This window comes from Vulpes lagopus, chromosome 11, assembly GCF_018345385.1.
Source record: "Vulpes lagopus strain Blue_001 chromosome 11, ASM1834538v1, whole genome shotgun sequence".
Lineage (NCBI taxonomy): Eukaryota > Metazoa > Chordata > Mammalia > Carnivora > Canidae > Vulpes > Vulpes lagopus.
In genome coordinates, this window is record NC_054834.1 from 86,502,818 (window position 1) to 86,520,359 (window position 17,542).

General features: G+C 33.1%; 1 protein-coding gene across 6 annotated transcripts in view; it reads left to right on the plus strand.

Moving 5' to 3' along the window:
* The window catches only part of SLC4A10 (solute carrier family 4 member 10), a 295,705-nt gene that overhangs the window by 61,331 nt on the left and 216,832 nt on the right, over window positions 1–17,542 (plus strand). For 4 of the 6 annotated variants that reach the window (XM_041723549.1, XM_041723546.1, XM_041723550.1 and 1 more), the window contains exon 1: window positions 15,809–15,889. The exons of the other annotated variants lie outside the window; for them this stretch is intronic. In XM_041723549.1, the coding sequence (XP_041579483.1) occupies window positions 15,809–15,889 (81 nt within the window). Of the gene's footprint in view, window positions 1–15,808; window positions 15,890–17,542 lie in introns of those variants that run through there. 6 annotated transcript variants of the gene reach the window in all.

Consider the following 17,542-nt stretch of genomic DNA (forward strand, 5'->3'; position numbering starts at 1 on the left):
TGACCTGAGCCAAAGACAGATGCTCAACCACTGAGCCACCCTGGTGCCCCATCTTAACTGTACTTTTAACTACTGCACAAAAATGAATTTTCTCCTTTCTTTTATATCCTGATAATTATGGTCCAAGATGTGCTATCAATGGTTATTTTTAGTACATAAACCACTTTTACAAACAATCTTAAAATCAAATCCCTAAGATGAGACTCCAGAGAGGAAATTTACAAAGTACATTGTCAATGTCTTTTTAGAAGAATAAAGAGAACAAATAATTCTCAAAAAAATTGCAAATAGCCTCAATAGTTATAGAAATTGTAAATTGAGAAATTGAGATACACTTTTTCAAATATAAATTTGTTAAAGATTAAAAGATTGATAATAACCGGTATTGAGGCAAGGATAAGGGAAAGGGACACAACCACTTATTTACTTAGGTACTAATTAAATAGTTTAATTCTTTTTAAAAGGTGCTTTGGCAACATGTACTGGAAGCATTAATTTCTTCTGTCTGAAAAATTTTACTTCTAGTAAAGGAAAAAAATAATCAGAAATCTGAGCAAAATTTTGAGCAGGGGCTGTATCATAGTACTGTTTACACCAGGAAAATACTGGGAAATCATGTTGGTTAATTAATTAGGGATGCCCTTGCAATAGATTGATGTCCTGCCATTAGTATTAAGTTGGAGAAGACTTATAAAGAAAATATCGGAAAGCATGCATGATGAATTCTTACGTGAAAAAGAAGGTTACAGGGGCACCTGGGTGGCTCAGTCTGTTAATTGCCTTCTGCTGAGGTCATGATCCCAGGGTCCTGGGATTGGGTCCTGTGTTGGGGGAAGATGCGGGGTGGGGGGTGGGTCCTTGCTCAGCAGGGAGTCAGCTTGTCTCTCCATCTGCCCTTCCCCTTGTTTGTGCTCTCTCTCTTAATGTGTTTCTCTCTCTCTCTTCAAGTAATAAATAAAATCTTAAAAAAGGTTATAAAGTTCATATATATTATGATACTGTGTATTTAAACATGAAAATGTAGTGGCTCCCTGAATGTGTTAAAACTGCAGATAAGTTTTTCTTCTTTGCGCTCTTTGTTTTTGCATGTTTTCTGTAATAAACAAGTTTATTTTAGTAGTTAGGAAAAAAAGATAGATATGATTTTAAAATAATACCTTGGATTTATAAATTGAAATGAAGATATAAGCCAATTTAGCAAGTGCCAGTTTATTTATGTAATTAAGTGAATTATAATAATTTAAAACTTTAATAAAGCCTTTCCTAACTTCACTGGTTTCTCTCTAATCTATACTTTTCCAAAGAAAATTTCTAGTAGTTGTTTGTTAAGCATTGCTTTCATGTTAAGAAACATGGTAAGCAGTATTCATCTTTCTCCCAATGTAATTATTTTTTTTGTTCATAAAAAACAGTATAATTATATTTTATTTAGTGATCAGAATAAAAGGAAATGTACTTAATTATAAAAAGGAAATTACAAACAAAGTTTAAAAACATTTTTGTTCTTGAAGTAAACATTAAACAGTACCAAGGAAAAACATTTTTGTTTTTCTATCCTGTCTAAAAATAGAATAGAAAAATTATCTGCTTTAGAAGGCTTAGGTGTTAATCCCCACTGAGGTAGAATCATTTGACTTAGTGACCTCTTGCTATTGCTTATAGTTTGTCATTTTTAAAGCCTTGAATAAAGAATATTTTCTTCGTTTTTGTTTCATTATTCAATGAAAAGTATATCCTAGAATAAGGATTATAAAGTTATTGACCCAAATAGAGTCTCTAAATATATCTCTTCTGTGAAGTCTGAAATGCATTGGTACTCAGGTTTAATCGCTAAGATCATAACTGATATATTATTTCACTTATTTTCCTAAATTTATTAGGTAAACTGCTTTATAATCAAAACCACATTTCAAAAATTGTGTTTTGGAACTATTTCCTTAATGTTAAGGAAATCCTTTTTATTAAATAGAAAATGACTACATCCTTTCTTTAGTCTTTCACTCACAACTGAATAACTTACATTCACCATGTTGTGAGTGGAATTTAGTGGTTGGCTTTGTTAATTGGGGAAAATTACAAAAACATGTAAAGTACTGCCCTACTGGAGATTATTGATTTTCTGGTAATTAAGATTTAGGTATCATGGACTTTTAAAAGCAAGATCTTTCCAGGTGTTACAACATATTGTTTTTATTAATGTTTTGGGGTACCAAATTTTTCTGCTGCTAAATTAATGTTGTAGTGCGCATGTCAACTATGCAGTAAGTATGGTAGGCTCTTGGCAAAATCGTGAAGTAAAACAAATACATCTTTGCACCTTTCTTTCACCTTTTTTTCTTCTTCTTTTTTTTGGTGCATTCCCATTTAGATTTTTTTTAAAGATCTTATTTATTTACTCATGAGAGACACAGAGAAAAGATAGACATAGGCAGAGGGAGAAGCAGGCTCCCTGTGGGAGTCTGATGCAGGACTCCATTCCAGGACCCAGGGATCACACCCTGGGCAAAGGCAGGAGCTCAACCGCTGAGCCCCCCCCACACATCCCCACATTCAGATTCTTATCCAAGTTCTTTTTGGCATATTAGGCCTTGAGCACCCCAGGCTACTTAAAACTTTCTTGTTCTCCAAAGAAAGCAGTGGATTGATGGCATAAACTGATTTTCAAAATAAATTTAAAAGTTCAATCTAAGCAACATCGCTTCTTAATCCAGTAAAATATGGAATGACACCTGATACTGAGAATTTCAAGCAATTTGACATTTTTCCTGTGTCTTAAATCACAGTGTGTGAGCCTGCCTAATCCGTCTGCATTGCCCCCTCATGACTAATATAGAACCTTGCTGTTTGGTATTTTTAATACTTATGGCAGGTGCCATTTGTATCCGACATGGTCTGGGGTCGGCATCATAGAATGAATTCTCTTACACTGGAATTTGAAAGAGGTAATAACCATATTAGTATACATATTTTTATATGAATATAGACCTATTATATATGTATGTATGTGTATATATAGACTACATGTATCTTAAATTGTGCTTCATTTTCTGCAATTAGATATGATGCAGTGAGATGTAAGTATAAACTGACATTGTACATAGAGAAAATAAAAAGTACATTTATACAAATTTAGCCCAACAGTTTATTAAAATTAAACTGCGTTCCCGTGGATATATAATAATATTGTCCTCATTAAAAAAAAGCAAATATTATTGAAATTTTATGCACTCAAGTCTATGATTTTAAAGAATCCTAAAGTATATTTCCTGCTCTCAGGAGGTTTGTAATCTCATTGAAGAGATAGCTTTTCATTCTTTCTCAGGACATTAATTGAATGTTTGTATAAATTAAAAATTCTTTCTCTGGAGGAGTTTATAGGCTAAGAAATAACACATGTACATGAATGTTATGAAACAAGTTCATTGATGATAAACTGGCATAATAGAAATTCAAATAAAATGTTATGTGTTTGGAGGCCACATGCATAGGCTAAATGCCAAGTAAGTGAAGTTAATGACACAGAACTTTAGAGAGACTAGTAATGACCTAAGTACAGGGCCATTGAGGAAAACTTCACTTACAAGTTAAGACCTAAATTCTCCTTAAGAAGAAGAAAAAGCTAAGTGGAACCTACATTAACTCCAGAAGAAGGACTGTAAACATGTGGTTTCACACTTGGAATCGACCTTTTGCCTTTTTAATAAATCAGCATTTTTCAGAGACTCTAACAAATTTTATGTAGGTATGGAGAAATATAAAATTATATAATTACTCAAAGAAAAATATGTACAAATAATTAAATATTGTGGTTCATTTTCCTATAGGCTGAAATTTTGAATGTTGAACACATTTGACTCATTTCATTTTAAGAAAAATATTTCCTGTGTGCATTATCATAGATTCTATTGCAGTGAGTTGCACCCCAAGTATTGAGTATAGTTGGCTTGTGAGAATTAAACCTTAAAGCCAACACTTAATACATAAAGATATGAAACATTGCTTCAAAGGAACCAAATGACTTCCACCTAAAAAAGTTTATTAAAATGAATTTGAGTATTAACATTGCTAAAGAAGAGGGAATAATCAGAAGCCAGGAGAGCATGGTCAAAGGAAGACCATTGAGGCAAATTGATAGTTTCCATCAAGTCCAGAATAGGCAGTTGAGTGCATCACCTATCCAACTCCTCTTAGGAGTGACCTTCCTAGATATAGATGGGGTATCTTTACACAGTCAAGTTTTTGAGTCATAACTAACTCATCTAGGTTTCATGCTATATTTGCTAAACAAACTTCTCATTACAATTTGGCTCTTCACGGTGATGTACTAGAGAGACAGTACCTCAGTAGTCATATATGCTAATAGATCTTAGTAAGCAAACAAAACTATTTCTATGGGTACAAGTTTAAGAGAAATACTCAGAACTTGACACATTTACTAAGGTAATGCCAGTAATTGAGGACTTTCAAGAGGCAGCTGGCTTTTCCAGGTGACACCTGTTTCCTTTTATTACTCACTTTTCCTACTTCTCCAAAAATCTTGTTTAGAACACATGTGACTTTGAGACACATCACTTATTACATATGACCTGATATTGTAGCTGCTTAGGGTTAAATAAGTCAAATCTGTGAGGTCAAGGAAACCAATAATTTGACTTTATAAATTAAGCATGAAAATTTTCACAAGAGTTCAGACCCCTCAACTCTCATTAAATTTGTATGTACAACTCTTACATTTGCACTATTCTTATCTGTATTTTATTTTTCCTTGAGATATACTTCAAGATGCCTAAGGCCTGATCCATACTTTCCCCCTCCTCCTCCTCCTCCTCCTCCTTCCTCCTTCTCCTCTTCTTCTTCTTCTTTTAAAGATCTTATTTATTTATTCACGAGGGACACAGAGAGAAAGAGGCAGAGACATAGGCAGAGAGAGAAGCAGGCTCCATGCAGGGAACCTGATGTGGGACTTGATCCTGGGACTCCAGAATCATACCCTGGGGCTGAAGGTAGACGCTCAACCGCTGAGCCATCAAGGCGTCCCCATACTTTACTTCTTTTAGATCTCATGGTGTTAAACCAGCCCATCATAAAATAAATGAATGAAATTCAGAAACTACAGCAGATTGTTAAAAAAAAAATTAAAAGGCTAGACAAAGTAGAGCCTTTCTGTTTCTGTGTATACTTTTTTATAGGAAGGAATTTATGTTAGAAGGGAAAGGAAACCCAAACATGGTAAGGACAAAGGCTTTAACAGAGAAACATGGAAATACAGCTGTTTTGTTTGTGACAATGACCAGAATTATTCAGATTCTTGTTGTTTGATTTGAGTTTGCTACTTCACTTAATTTAAAACCTTCTTAACCCAATTTGAAACTTAAAAGTAACCATCAGTTAACAGGAAATAAATTTGCAGAATTTCTATTTATACAGGTAATTGTCTCAGTTTAAAAGTACTGCTGAATGTAAATAATATTGAGATAGTTTATTTCAAAAATCTTAGTATGTCAGCACTAAATACTTTTTTGTATTTCTGTGCCTTGTTATCAAAGTCATTATGGCTTTTATGCTAGATTCAATAATCTGTTTAAATCCATGTATCTATACACAAAAGGGATTGAATGTGAGATTGTAACTAAGCAAAATATTTGTGTATGTGAATATGATGCAGCGATTACTTTTTGTCCTCAAAGTGATAACAGTAAGATATCTGGAGTTCAATAAAATGGAGACTGAATAAATAATATAACTTTCAAATACAGAGAAATTAAGAATCCTAAGGTCAATTGAGTGGAAAAGAGATTGTTTTTCTTCCTTCCTTATTGCATGTTTCAGAAAACTTCTGTGCCACAAACTGAAATTGACTTTTAGCATGCCTATAATCAGCATTTATTTTGACTGCTATTTACAAAGTGACTCTTGTTGCTGATTTCTTTTTTTATACTGCTTTATTTGCTCGTGTATACCCAATAGTGATTGCTTTTGGAGGAAAAGAGAGAAGAGAATATTGGTGATTTTTAAATTCATTTTCTTGATGTTTTGTATTTAGTTTCATCACTTAGGAGATATAATGTTGGAGACAGTCCTCCTTGGCTATCCTCTCAATTTAAAATTCCAGTGATAATGACTTAACAATTTAATGTTGTTCCTTAAGGACTTTTAGGTATATATTTAAAATGATTTATGTCTAAATTTTATCTTTTTAAAGATAATTTATTTGAGAGAGAGAGAATACAAGCAGAGGGAGGGGCAGAGGGAGAGGGAAGGAATCTCACACAGTCTCCCCACAAAGCATGGAGCCCGATGTGGGGCTTGGTCTCATAACCTGAGCCAAAATCAAGAGTCAGACGCCTAACTGACTGAGCTACCCAGGTGCCCCTTAAACTGCATTTATTTAACAAACGTTTATTAACATTTAGAGTTTTCCTAGTATTTTACTATTATAAATACTGTTGCCATAAATGTCATTGCACTTCTATCTTTGTGCTCTCATTCATTAGAATATTTGTTAGTAATTAAAATTAAAAAAAATTATTATGGCTCTATTTATAGTCAGGCTTATGGAACACTCTGATTAAATTAAAAAAGAGCTTCTTAAAAGGCTAATTCTTGCCTTCCACAACCCATAAACAGAAGAGAACTAGAATTTAACAAAACAAATATCCAGTGACAGCAAATATCATGGCTGACATTTATTGTACTTCCCTTGTTTGAGTCATCTTTGAAACTGCTCTTCTATTTGCCATTAAGAGTACCAGTTTTGCAACAACCATCCCCACACAGGTATATTTTAGTGTCTCAAAAATGACAATTAGACTTCATTCTTTCACTTATTCTATAAATATTTTACAGGGGACTATGTTAAGTGTGATATAAAAATGAATCATACACAAAATTTTGTATTAAGAAGCTTAATAATTGAGAATGAGGAATAAAATAAGGCCATGCATACTCTAATAGAGCAAGCTTCAGAAAAGTCAGGAAGGAAAGTTGGGAATTCAAGAGCTGAGACACAGGGAAAATCAAAAACATCTGATTAGGGAAGGCTTCCCTCATGGATGATGTGTTTTTTTTAAACTTTGGTTCATAGATAAGATCTAGATCTGTGGAATAAAGGAAAAAGCATTCATTCTGACAACAACAGTTTTTAAGGACTTACTATGTTGTAGGTGGGCACTGAGTGAATCAAGCACTATATATTTTTAATTCCTCTAATCTTCAAAGAACACTACGTAGCTGGTACTCTTGTTATTTCCATTGTACTAACAGGGAAAGGGAGTTCCATGTTAAATATTATAACTTGTAAAATATGCTACAGTTAAAAAATGCAGCACCACGATCTGAACCAAGATCTGCACTTAGTAGCATGAGCAAAGCTAAATGCTCTCAAGCACAGAATGATTATTGGGAATGGTAAGCCCTTGGATGTAGGTGGAATATCAGACAGCTAACAGAGAACACTGCTAAGATTGGAAAGTTCTGTCAGAGTGAGACTGTAGAGGTCATTAAATGATAGAGTAGGACATTTGTAAAAATTTTTGACTAGGCAGTAACAGTAGTTTTAGATAGGTTGAAAATAATAAAGACTGAAAAAAGTTGTTGGGTTTGGTAACTAGCTGGTCATTAGCATATTAATTTCATTTATTTAGTAATTACCCTGTGCCAGGATTGTGAGACAAATGCTGCCAAAATTGAGAATAATGAGGGTAGAGAAATGGCCGCTGGATAGAGTAGAGGGAAAGGAACTGGCCGTATTCTATTATGTACTTTCCTTCCTAACTTTAGCTTACCAACTTTTTCAATGATTCATTGATTCTTCTTTCCCCTTTCTTGATCTTTTATGTTGGTACACAATGCTAATTGCCTTATATATATTTTCTTATTTAGCCTTACAAAAAATTCTACGGGAGAGATAACATTATTAATTGTATTTTGCAGATGAGAAAACTGAGGCTAGGAGGTTAAGGAACTTGCTCATGGTCACTAATTGGTGAATTAATCAAAGTTTGTCTGACTTCCAAGCCACTATAGTGTAAAAGTTGTGTTACATCCTTGAATTAAAAAAACATACTTCTGTGTCTATATAGTTATCTGGAGTGTCTGTATTGGCATCTTCATGTCTTGAAAACTCTACTCAGTTATATTGAGTAGACAATACTTCTGATTGTTTCATGATCTTATACTATTTTTTCTTTACTTCCTTGTCTTTTTTGGGGGAGAGGAAGAGAATTTAAAGCCAGCTTTCTTAGAATAAGAACAAAGATTTATTCAGCAATTACTTTATACCAGGCACTGTTTTAACTGCCTCATATGTATTTATCACACTTAATTCTTGCAACAGCTCTAGTAGGATTATCATTATTTTACATTAAAAAAATGAGACAGAGAGTACACACAGAACCCAAAGTTATAGAACCAGGATTTGAACTTTACAGTCTGTCTCTATAGCCTGTGCTTTGAACCACAAACCTATGTGTGTCCTTTTGAAAAATAAAGGGTGGGCTATGAGGTGTTTTAATTTTTTTTCAGTGTTTTTTTTTTTTTTTCTGTTAAAAATGATATGTAGGGGCACTGGGGTGGCTCAGTCAGTTAGTGTCCAACTCTTGGTCTCCACTCAGGTCATGATGTCAGGTGATGGGACAGAGTTCCCTACTGGGCTTTGAGCTCAGCTCAGCAGGGAGTCTGTGTAAAGGTTCTCTCCCTCTGCCCCTCCCCAAGTCGCACTTGCATGCGAGCACTCTCTCTCTCTCAAAACTAAACTAAATATATCTTTTAAAAAATCATATTTATTAATGGCCTGTGACCCAGTTTACATTGAGATGTAAACAGTCTTCAATTTCCGTGCACTTTAAGTACATTTTTAGTATTACCAAAATTACAATTTAATAATGGGTCTCTCTTTTTTTTAAAAAAAGATTTTATTTATTTATTCTAGAGAGACACAGAGAGAGGCAAAGACATAGGCAGAGGGAGAAGCAGGCTCCATGCAGGGAGCCTGATGTGGGACTCGATCCCGGGATTCCAGGATCACACCCTGAGCCAAAGGTAGACACTCAACTGCTGAGCTACCCAGGCCCCAGGCATCCAGTAATGGGTAAATCTATGAGAAAGCTTCACTCAAAAGATCGTTATTTTATTGATTTTTTTAAAACAGTGATATCTTTTAAAGATCAAGTACATTGTGAATTTTTCTTTATGTTTCCCCTCATTCACTTAGCCCTAGCATAAATGGTGCTTGGGGAGAATAAATTAACACACACACACACACAATTTGTCTTACACATGGTATTTTTGAGACTCAATGGTTCTCCTGAGTGGTTTCTTGGTTAAAGATAATATTTAATAACCATTTGAAAGATTTCAGGAGGCCACAAAAATCCATCTTTCTGTTTGTATGTTTCATAGTTTGGAAGAGTGAATTAGCATTGTACTGGGTGAATGATTCTTCATCTTTAGATTCATTCATTCCATAGATGTCACAGAGAAAAAAATAAAGACTAATTTTGTATTTGTAATTGCATTTTTAAAATGAAGTATAGTTAATATACAATGTTATATTAGTTTCAGGTGTACAACATAGTGATTTGACAATTCTGTGCATTACACAGTGCTCACCATCTGTCACCATACAAAGTTATTATGGTACTGCCGACTATATTCCCTATGCTGCATTGATTTTTATATATTTTTTAATTTTTTCCTGTGCTGTACTTGGTTTTAATTCGTTAACTTTACTATTTTTAGTACCATTTATTCCAAGGTTGCTGTTTGCTTTATAATCTTAGGGTATATTCCTTAGGGACTAGTGTTATATCTTTGTGTATATGTATAGAAACAGAGAAGCTTATTTTTTCTAAGTTTTTGTTATTGTTGTTAGAAAATGTATAAACAAAACTGTATTTGGTTTAATTATCCTAATTTAAGTCTTTGTCTTAATGTATGCCCAGGTTTCCTTTATTTTGATATTAACATATTGAGACTGTTATTCTACATAAAGATTATGTGATAATACCCAGTTCTGGCAAGGCAATGAAGAAATAAGACGTTTTTGTTGGAGAATGTAAATGGACATAACCCTTCTGGAGGGTAATTTGGCAGTTTTTATCCAAAACTTCAAAAATATTTATGCTTGGTACAGTAAGTTTACTTACTGTAATTTATCCTAAGGAAATAGAGAATATATATAAGGCTGTTTCCAGAAAGGTGTTTATTGTGCTATTATTTATTATATTGAAAAATGGAAAAAAAAACCCTGATATGTCTAAGAATAGGGATTTGGTTAAATGTAGTTTGGTACCTCTATTTGATAGAATTACATTTAGTCATTAAAGATTGTTATAGAAAACTTCTTTCACATAACATCGAAGCTGGTGTGAGAACTGACTTGCCAGAAACAGTCTGTACCAGCATTAACCCAATAGAAATAGTGTGAAATTAAACAGTCACACACACGTATAATAATAAATGATATGCAAGGCACATCAGTAATTTTTTATTTTTTAGAGACAGGGAGGGTGAGCTAGCAGGGGAGGGGCAGAGGGAGAGGGAGAGAATCTTAAGCAGACTCCACACGTAGGGTAGAGCCCACTACCATGGGACTTGTTCTCACGACCTTAAGATCATGATCTGAGCCAAAATCAAGAGTTGGATGCTTAACTGATGGAGCCACCCAGGGGCCCTTAAGAATGATTTTTAAAGTATAGATAATCTGGGATCCCTGGGTGGCCCAGCAGTTTGGCGCCTGCCTTTGGCCCAGGGCGCGATCCTGGAGACCCGGGATCCTATCCCACGTCGGGCTCCCTGCATGGGGCCTGCTTCTCCCTCTGCCTGTGTCTCTGCCTCTCTCTCTCTTTCTGTGTGACTATCATGAATAAATAAATAAAATCTTAAAAAAAATAAAGTATAGATAATCTAATAGAAGTAGATTCGAATATTTTCATTAAATTAGAGTAGAAATATGAGTCAAACATTAGGAAGACTGAAATTTGAGGCATAATTTTTAGTGGAAAGAGAAAGCATATGAGAAGAGTAGTTGTTCAACTTTAAAATATTTCTCAGAAACTTTTTTCTATTTTTATTAGAAAAATCATGAATTCTGGGATATATATTCATTCATAAAATAAGTCATATTGAGGGCTGTCTTTTAAAATTCACTATTTCATCTCTTTTTTCAGTGTATATTTTACATAGTCATGATTGTACCACATAAGTATATTTGGGATCTTGTTTTTCACTTATTCTATGATCCGCATTTTCCTTTGTCGTTAGCATCTTTCATTCATAATACTCAGTGGTTGCATGGCATTTCATTTTTGTTATATTGTAATTTAATTAAACTTTTTCTTATATGCCTGTTTTTTCTCTTATAGTGTGGCACTAAACATCTTTGTACATTAACCTTAATCTGCACTATTTATTTGGACAGATTCTTTTTTTTTTTTTTTTTTAAAGTTTTTTTTTTTTTATTTTTTTTATTTATGATAGTCAGAGAGAGAGAGAGGCAGAGACACAGGCGGAGGGAGAAGCAGGCTCCATGTACCGGGAGCCTGACGTGGGATTCAATCCCGGGTCTCCAGGATCGCGCCCTGGGCCAAAGGCAGGCGCCAAACCGCTGCGCCACCCAGGGATCCCTATTTGGACAGATTCTTTAAACTGGGTGTACTGGAAAAGATTAAAATATTTTTAAGTCACTTTTCCAAATTACTTTGAAAAGTTGAACTATTTTATGATTTTTAAAGCAGTAATATATAAAAGTTTTTCAGAGGTATTCTTTGAAATAAATTATCTTTAAATAAAAATAAAAATAGATGCTTTATGATAAAAATATATCTTAATAAAAACCTTTTGATTCTTATGGATATGTTTCTGAGGTATTTAATATGTTTCACAATCTACCAAAAATGTATGAAACTATTAAAATGGAAGTTACTTTAATTAATGAAGATAAACTACATTATTACAAAGATATAATCAAAAGACTGTGATTTTATTGTTGAAAATGTGAAACTAGGAGACAGAAATTCTGAATTCTGCCATAGGTCCTGCTACTAGCTGACCTTGGACAGGTCACTTCTCTAAATTTCAGCTACCTTATCTGGAAAGAGGGCTTTGGATCACATACTCCCTGAAAAGTGAAAAATAGAAGCTAAGTATGTATTGATTATTGTAAAGCTCTTGCTGTTTTTAAGATGCTGATCATTTATTATTTGGTATAGTCTGACAGTCAACAAATCATTAACTACATAAAGTTAGTTTTGATTTATGCTTTTCACTCTTTTGGTTCTTTCTTCATTCAGACTAAGGGGTTCCTTTGTTGTGCTTTGGCTGGTCTTGTTCCCTTTTATCAAACCTTTGTTAGATTTGTTAGGGAAATTGTAGAAGCATTGTGCCTTACTATTACAAGAATACCTTAACACTGTATGAGTAGCGTATTGTATGAATAATTTTTTTTCATAGAGCAATGATCATCTAAAAAAATGGATATCTATTTTTTTTTATTGGTTAGTCCATGCTAAATTATTATTAAGTGGGTCAAATAATGAAGTATAAATACATAACTTTTCCATTTAAATTATTTTGTCAACTAGATGGTAGAGAAATTAAAAGCTTTGTATTCCCAATTTCATATTTTTATTGCAGAGATTAAGTGTGTTGGCAAGAAAACTCTGAAGAAAATTAGATTATATATACTAATTAATAATGTCCATGAAAACAAAGTTTATATCCGTGTTATGACAAAGTATGTGAAAGAAAATCTCAATTTTTTTGTTTATTTCTCGTTTATTTAGTTATTTATAGTAACTTTGTTATGCACAATATGAGAAGACAGAGATGAAAGATAAAATAAAACTCACAATTTTCTGGCTATTTTATAAAAACTAGTTATATACACATGAAAAGGATAAATAACAATACAACAGAGCATGTGATGAAAATATATTGATTGTCAAATTGAAATCTGTAATAAAGGAGAAGGTTAGGGAACCAATCTTACATTTCTCTCTCCCTCATTTTTCACAATCCCCATATCCTCTCTTTTAACTAAAAATTGGATAGATCACTAAAAAGTGATAGATCTAGGATCTATCAATTTCTTTCCAATTCTATTGCTACCATTTTTGTTTAGACCATATATCCCCTGACCAAAATTACATACCTTGTCTCTCTTTCTTCAGTTTTGTTTTATATACCTGTTTCTATGCCATAGCCAGGGTAATTTAAAACTACAAAAGTGGTTATGTTTGATGGCTTCTCATTCCCCTAAGGATAAAGCTCAATGACTTCTAAGCTTTAAATGGCTTCTAAAGTTTCCTGTGCTTGGCCTTTGGCTCATTCTTCTAGTCTTATCTCTCCCTTCTCTCCCACTTACCCTTCATGGTCCAACCACCTGTATTTACCACTCTTGAATTGACCAGCTTCTCACTTAAGGAGATACATTCTGATCCCTAGACTAAGGTCAGATGCCCTGTTACTGCTGTTATATTGCCTCCTAATTCTTCTATTAAAACAAATCGTGTTTAAAACTTAATTATCTGCTTTTGTGATGGCATATTTTGTGTTGTCAGGAAGTCTCTAGCACTTATATGGTGTCTGAACATAGAAGGTGTTTGATATTTTATACATTAAAGAATTAAAATAGAAAGGGAGATCATGTAGTTTAGGAGGATCTTATTGAGAAGGTAGGTCTTTGAGAATGAGTTCCTAGTTTGATTACAAGAGAGAAAATACTGCATAGATAAATGATGTTTCCCTACATCTAATTTTCATCCAGGTGCGTAATTGTATACATACAGCCAAAATACAAAATTCTTTGCCTGGACTTATGCAATTAGAGTAGCAGCTTCTCTAAAGAGATAGTGTGGCTCAGGCTATTAAATCAAATTTATTAATTTTTTACAAAACAATTGTATATATTTAATGTGTGATAACTGTTTTTTCCAGATATATTGAGGTATAATTGACATAGAACGTTGTATAAGTTTGAGGTGTAAACATGTTGATTTGATACACTTATATATAGTAAAATAATTATCACCAGAGTGTAACTTTCAAGTACGTAATACTATATTATTAACAATAATGACTATGCTGTACATTAGCTCCCCAGAACTTATCTTCTAACTGGAATTTTGTATTCTTTTATCTCCCCTTTTGTCCCAATTCCTCCACCTTTTCCGCCACCGCCAGCTTCTTAAAGAAGCACAATCTTTTAAGATTCATTTTGACTAGTCTCCATGATAATACATTTTATTACGCATCAAATGTCTTGAGTCGGAGAAGGGAGATTATACTGAGGTATTAGTCTACATTTATCGAAAACATTTTCTGTAAGCACTTTAGCTATCATTAAATTTTATTTAGTTTATTTCACAAGTTTATAAACAAAATTTTCATAGGTATATAAGTAAAGTCTTCATTAACTCATGCTATGCATAATGTGAAGGCTGTTTAGGATAATAATACATTGTACTTGGTATCCTGATTTTGAATTCAGTTAAATTGGTTATAATTTTAGTCTATTTTTTATTTCTAAAATACAATCTTTCATCACATGGTAAAGAAAATATTTCCAATATTACACTGAATGTTAACTAACTGGAATTTAGTATTTAGAATACCCCCCCAAGAGAAAATATTTCCATTTATAATTTTAGAGGATATTGTTTTTCTTTCTTTCCTGATTCTGCTATGTTGTGGTGAAAGAAAGCATAAGACCCTTGCTGAACACAAATAAAATGTAGTGAAAAATCACAATAAAAATGCCTTTAGGTTACATAGGTTTCGCTCCTAGGGTTAACCATGAGGTCTTGGAATTTGGCAATAGCACATTGTGTATATAAACTCTTTGTGTATATAGAACTATTTAGAAGAAGATGTTAAAATATAAAAGGTATTTTGATTTGAAGCATGTTGGTCTAAAGAATATGAAATAAAAATGAAGTTCTTGGGAGGCCCCTCGGTGGCCCAGTTAAGTGTCCAACTCTTGGTTTTGGCTCAGATTGTGATCTCAGGGCTGTGAGATGGACCCCTGCATTGGGCTTAAAAGGCCCCTTCTTTTTCTCTCCTTCTGCCCCTTTCCCTTTCCTCCGAATAAATAAATAAATAAATAAATAAATAAATAAATAAATAAATCTTTAAAAAATGAAGTTATAGAGAATTAAAGTCTAAATATGCACTTATCTATTTATCAACTGTTAAACGCAGTTTTCAAAGATTGCTAGAATAAAAATTTTTCATATTTAGGACTTCTAATTTTGATGGGTTGGATGAATAATGATACATATGGTTTGGAGGAAAGATTCTTTTAAAAGAGAGTACAATTTGCTTATTAAATCATTATACTAAAGCTTAATCATGTAGAAAAATCCTGACTAATAATTAAGAATTGATATTTTAACATGGCATTTTCAGCAGACACATTGGATACTTAATTAAGTAGAACATTGCTTATTTTTTAAAGGATTGACAACATTAAACTCTTTTTGGCAAGTGACATTTTTATAGTAGCAGAAGTGGGAAACCTAAAGGATGTGGCTCATTCTCTGTTTGGATGATACAGAATTGCTCCAAGCAGTAAGCTTACTGTTTTCAGACAGCATTAGCAGCCTCAGCAAATACAACTGTGTCATCCTCCCTTAATACTGGGTGTTTGTAACTGCAAAGAGGAGACGATAAACAATATATGAAATTTTGTATCTTCTTGATGGCTTAAACAGATACTGATGGGACAGATCTGCTGTTTGATGTTTTCTTCACTAGCCCTGAAGATGCTGAGACATAGAGATGGCTGTGATTATCTTTTATAAGACAGGAAATGCAATCTTTAGGGGTTTCTGGAAATAGAAAGGTCATGCAGTCTGGAACCTGTGAGCCTTTTCAATCTCTAAGTCATCAGGTATGACCTCATGAATTATGATGATACTATTAGATTGTAGGGTTACTGCTTTTTCTAGCTCTTAGTCGTGTAGAATATATTAATCAATGTAATTGTTTATTATTATCAGATTTTTCTTAGGATATTTGAACAAGTGATATTTATAGAAATAGACAACAGCTGAACAATATGAATTTTAGAAATGTGTGTGTGTGAGTTCGTGTTTACTTTAGCTTTCTTTTTTTGGGATGTGGGGAGTAAGGAAAGAGATTCTTTTTTGTGATTAAAAGCAAGGTTTGGGGCTCTACAGATTTTTCCAGATTAAGCCTGATTCTGTACAAATTGCATTTCTTATTTCGAATGATAAAAATTGCATAATTTGTTCAAACTGAGAAAGATACATCATAGCTAGCTAGCTTCTTATAGATAGTGACATAATAAAAAGATTTTTTGTCTGGAATTTCTTAAGAACAGAAATATTGCCACCATTGTAGTGTGTAACCACACAGCAATTCAAGTTTGATTCAAGTTAGAATCATGTTTACCAGAATCTGAGCTATAAGCTGATTTCCTGAAATTTGTATTTCAGTATCTGAACTGTTTTAAAAGGCAAACATTTAAAGCATTTCTCAGATCTATTGAAATAATGATGCTCTTGGTCCTCTTAATGTAGATACCTGCCTAAGGCATTGTTTATAGCTGAAAGCAGATGATAAATCTGTTTTTTGTTTTTGCTTTTGTTTTTTTACAAAGAATGCATGTGACATTTAAGCTTAAGATTTTTCTGATCCGGAGATACTCCGCATTAGCTTACTTTCATTTTCAAAATGAAAAGACTTGACTACATTATGCATGTTAATTACAAAGAGTAGAGAATCGTCACAGCAAGGAATTTGGATTTATATGTCCATTTTATCCTGAAGCTCTGGTATTTATTTTAAACTATTTTTATCGAGTTATAATGCATTTAACTTTGTTTTGTATAGCATTTCCTCAGAATTACATACTTGGGCAAGAAAACGTGCCTGTGTTCGACATTCCAGTTTTGAAAAGATATTTCATTTTTTTAGATTACGCATAATTAATTCTTCCTTAATTTTAGAGGATTTGTCAGATACTTGACTAGGTATTGCATATTCAATGAGTAAAAGAAGAATGTTGCAGCCTTTCTCAACAGAAAGATGGTTTTGTCTTCATGATTCTGTAGTATGGTTAGGACGTAATACCTCATGAGGGTGATGCTATAGTAATAAAAATGAATATGTTTATCAGAATACAGAATTGGGAGTCTAAATCAGTGATTTAATTCAGTTAAGGGGTTAGTTTCTTCTTTTTAATTAAAAACACATTAAAAATTATACCTACTGATATTGGCTATAATTTATATGTTATTCAGGCTACTTAGCCAGCTTATATTCTTATTAGAAGGGAAGATTGCCATATTCTTAAGCTTGATTAGTTTTGGAATGATTTGAATATACCTTTTAGTTGCTACAAAACCTGTTTAATCTGTTAGAATTTATTTCCAGTATTTGCATGTATTAGTCGCTATGAGTACATTCTGTTTTTTGGCATTGCTTTGGGATTCCTCTAGGTATTGGTTTTACAGCATTCTGCTATTTTTCACCGTATTTATGACCTTTCAGAGGAACTAAACCGTAAAGATTTTTGGTT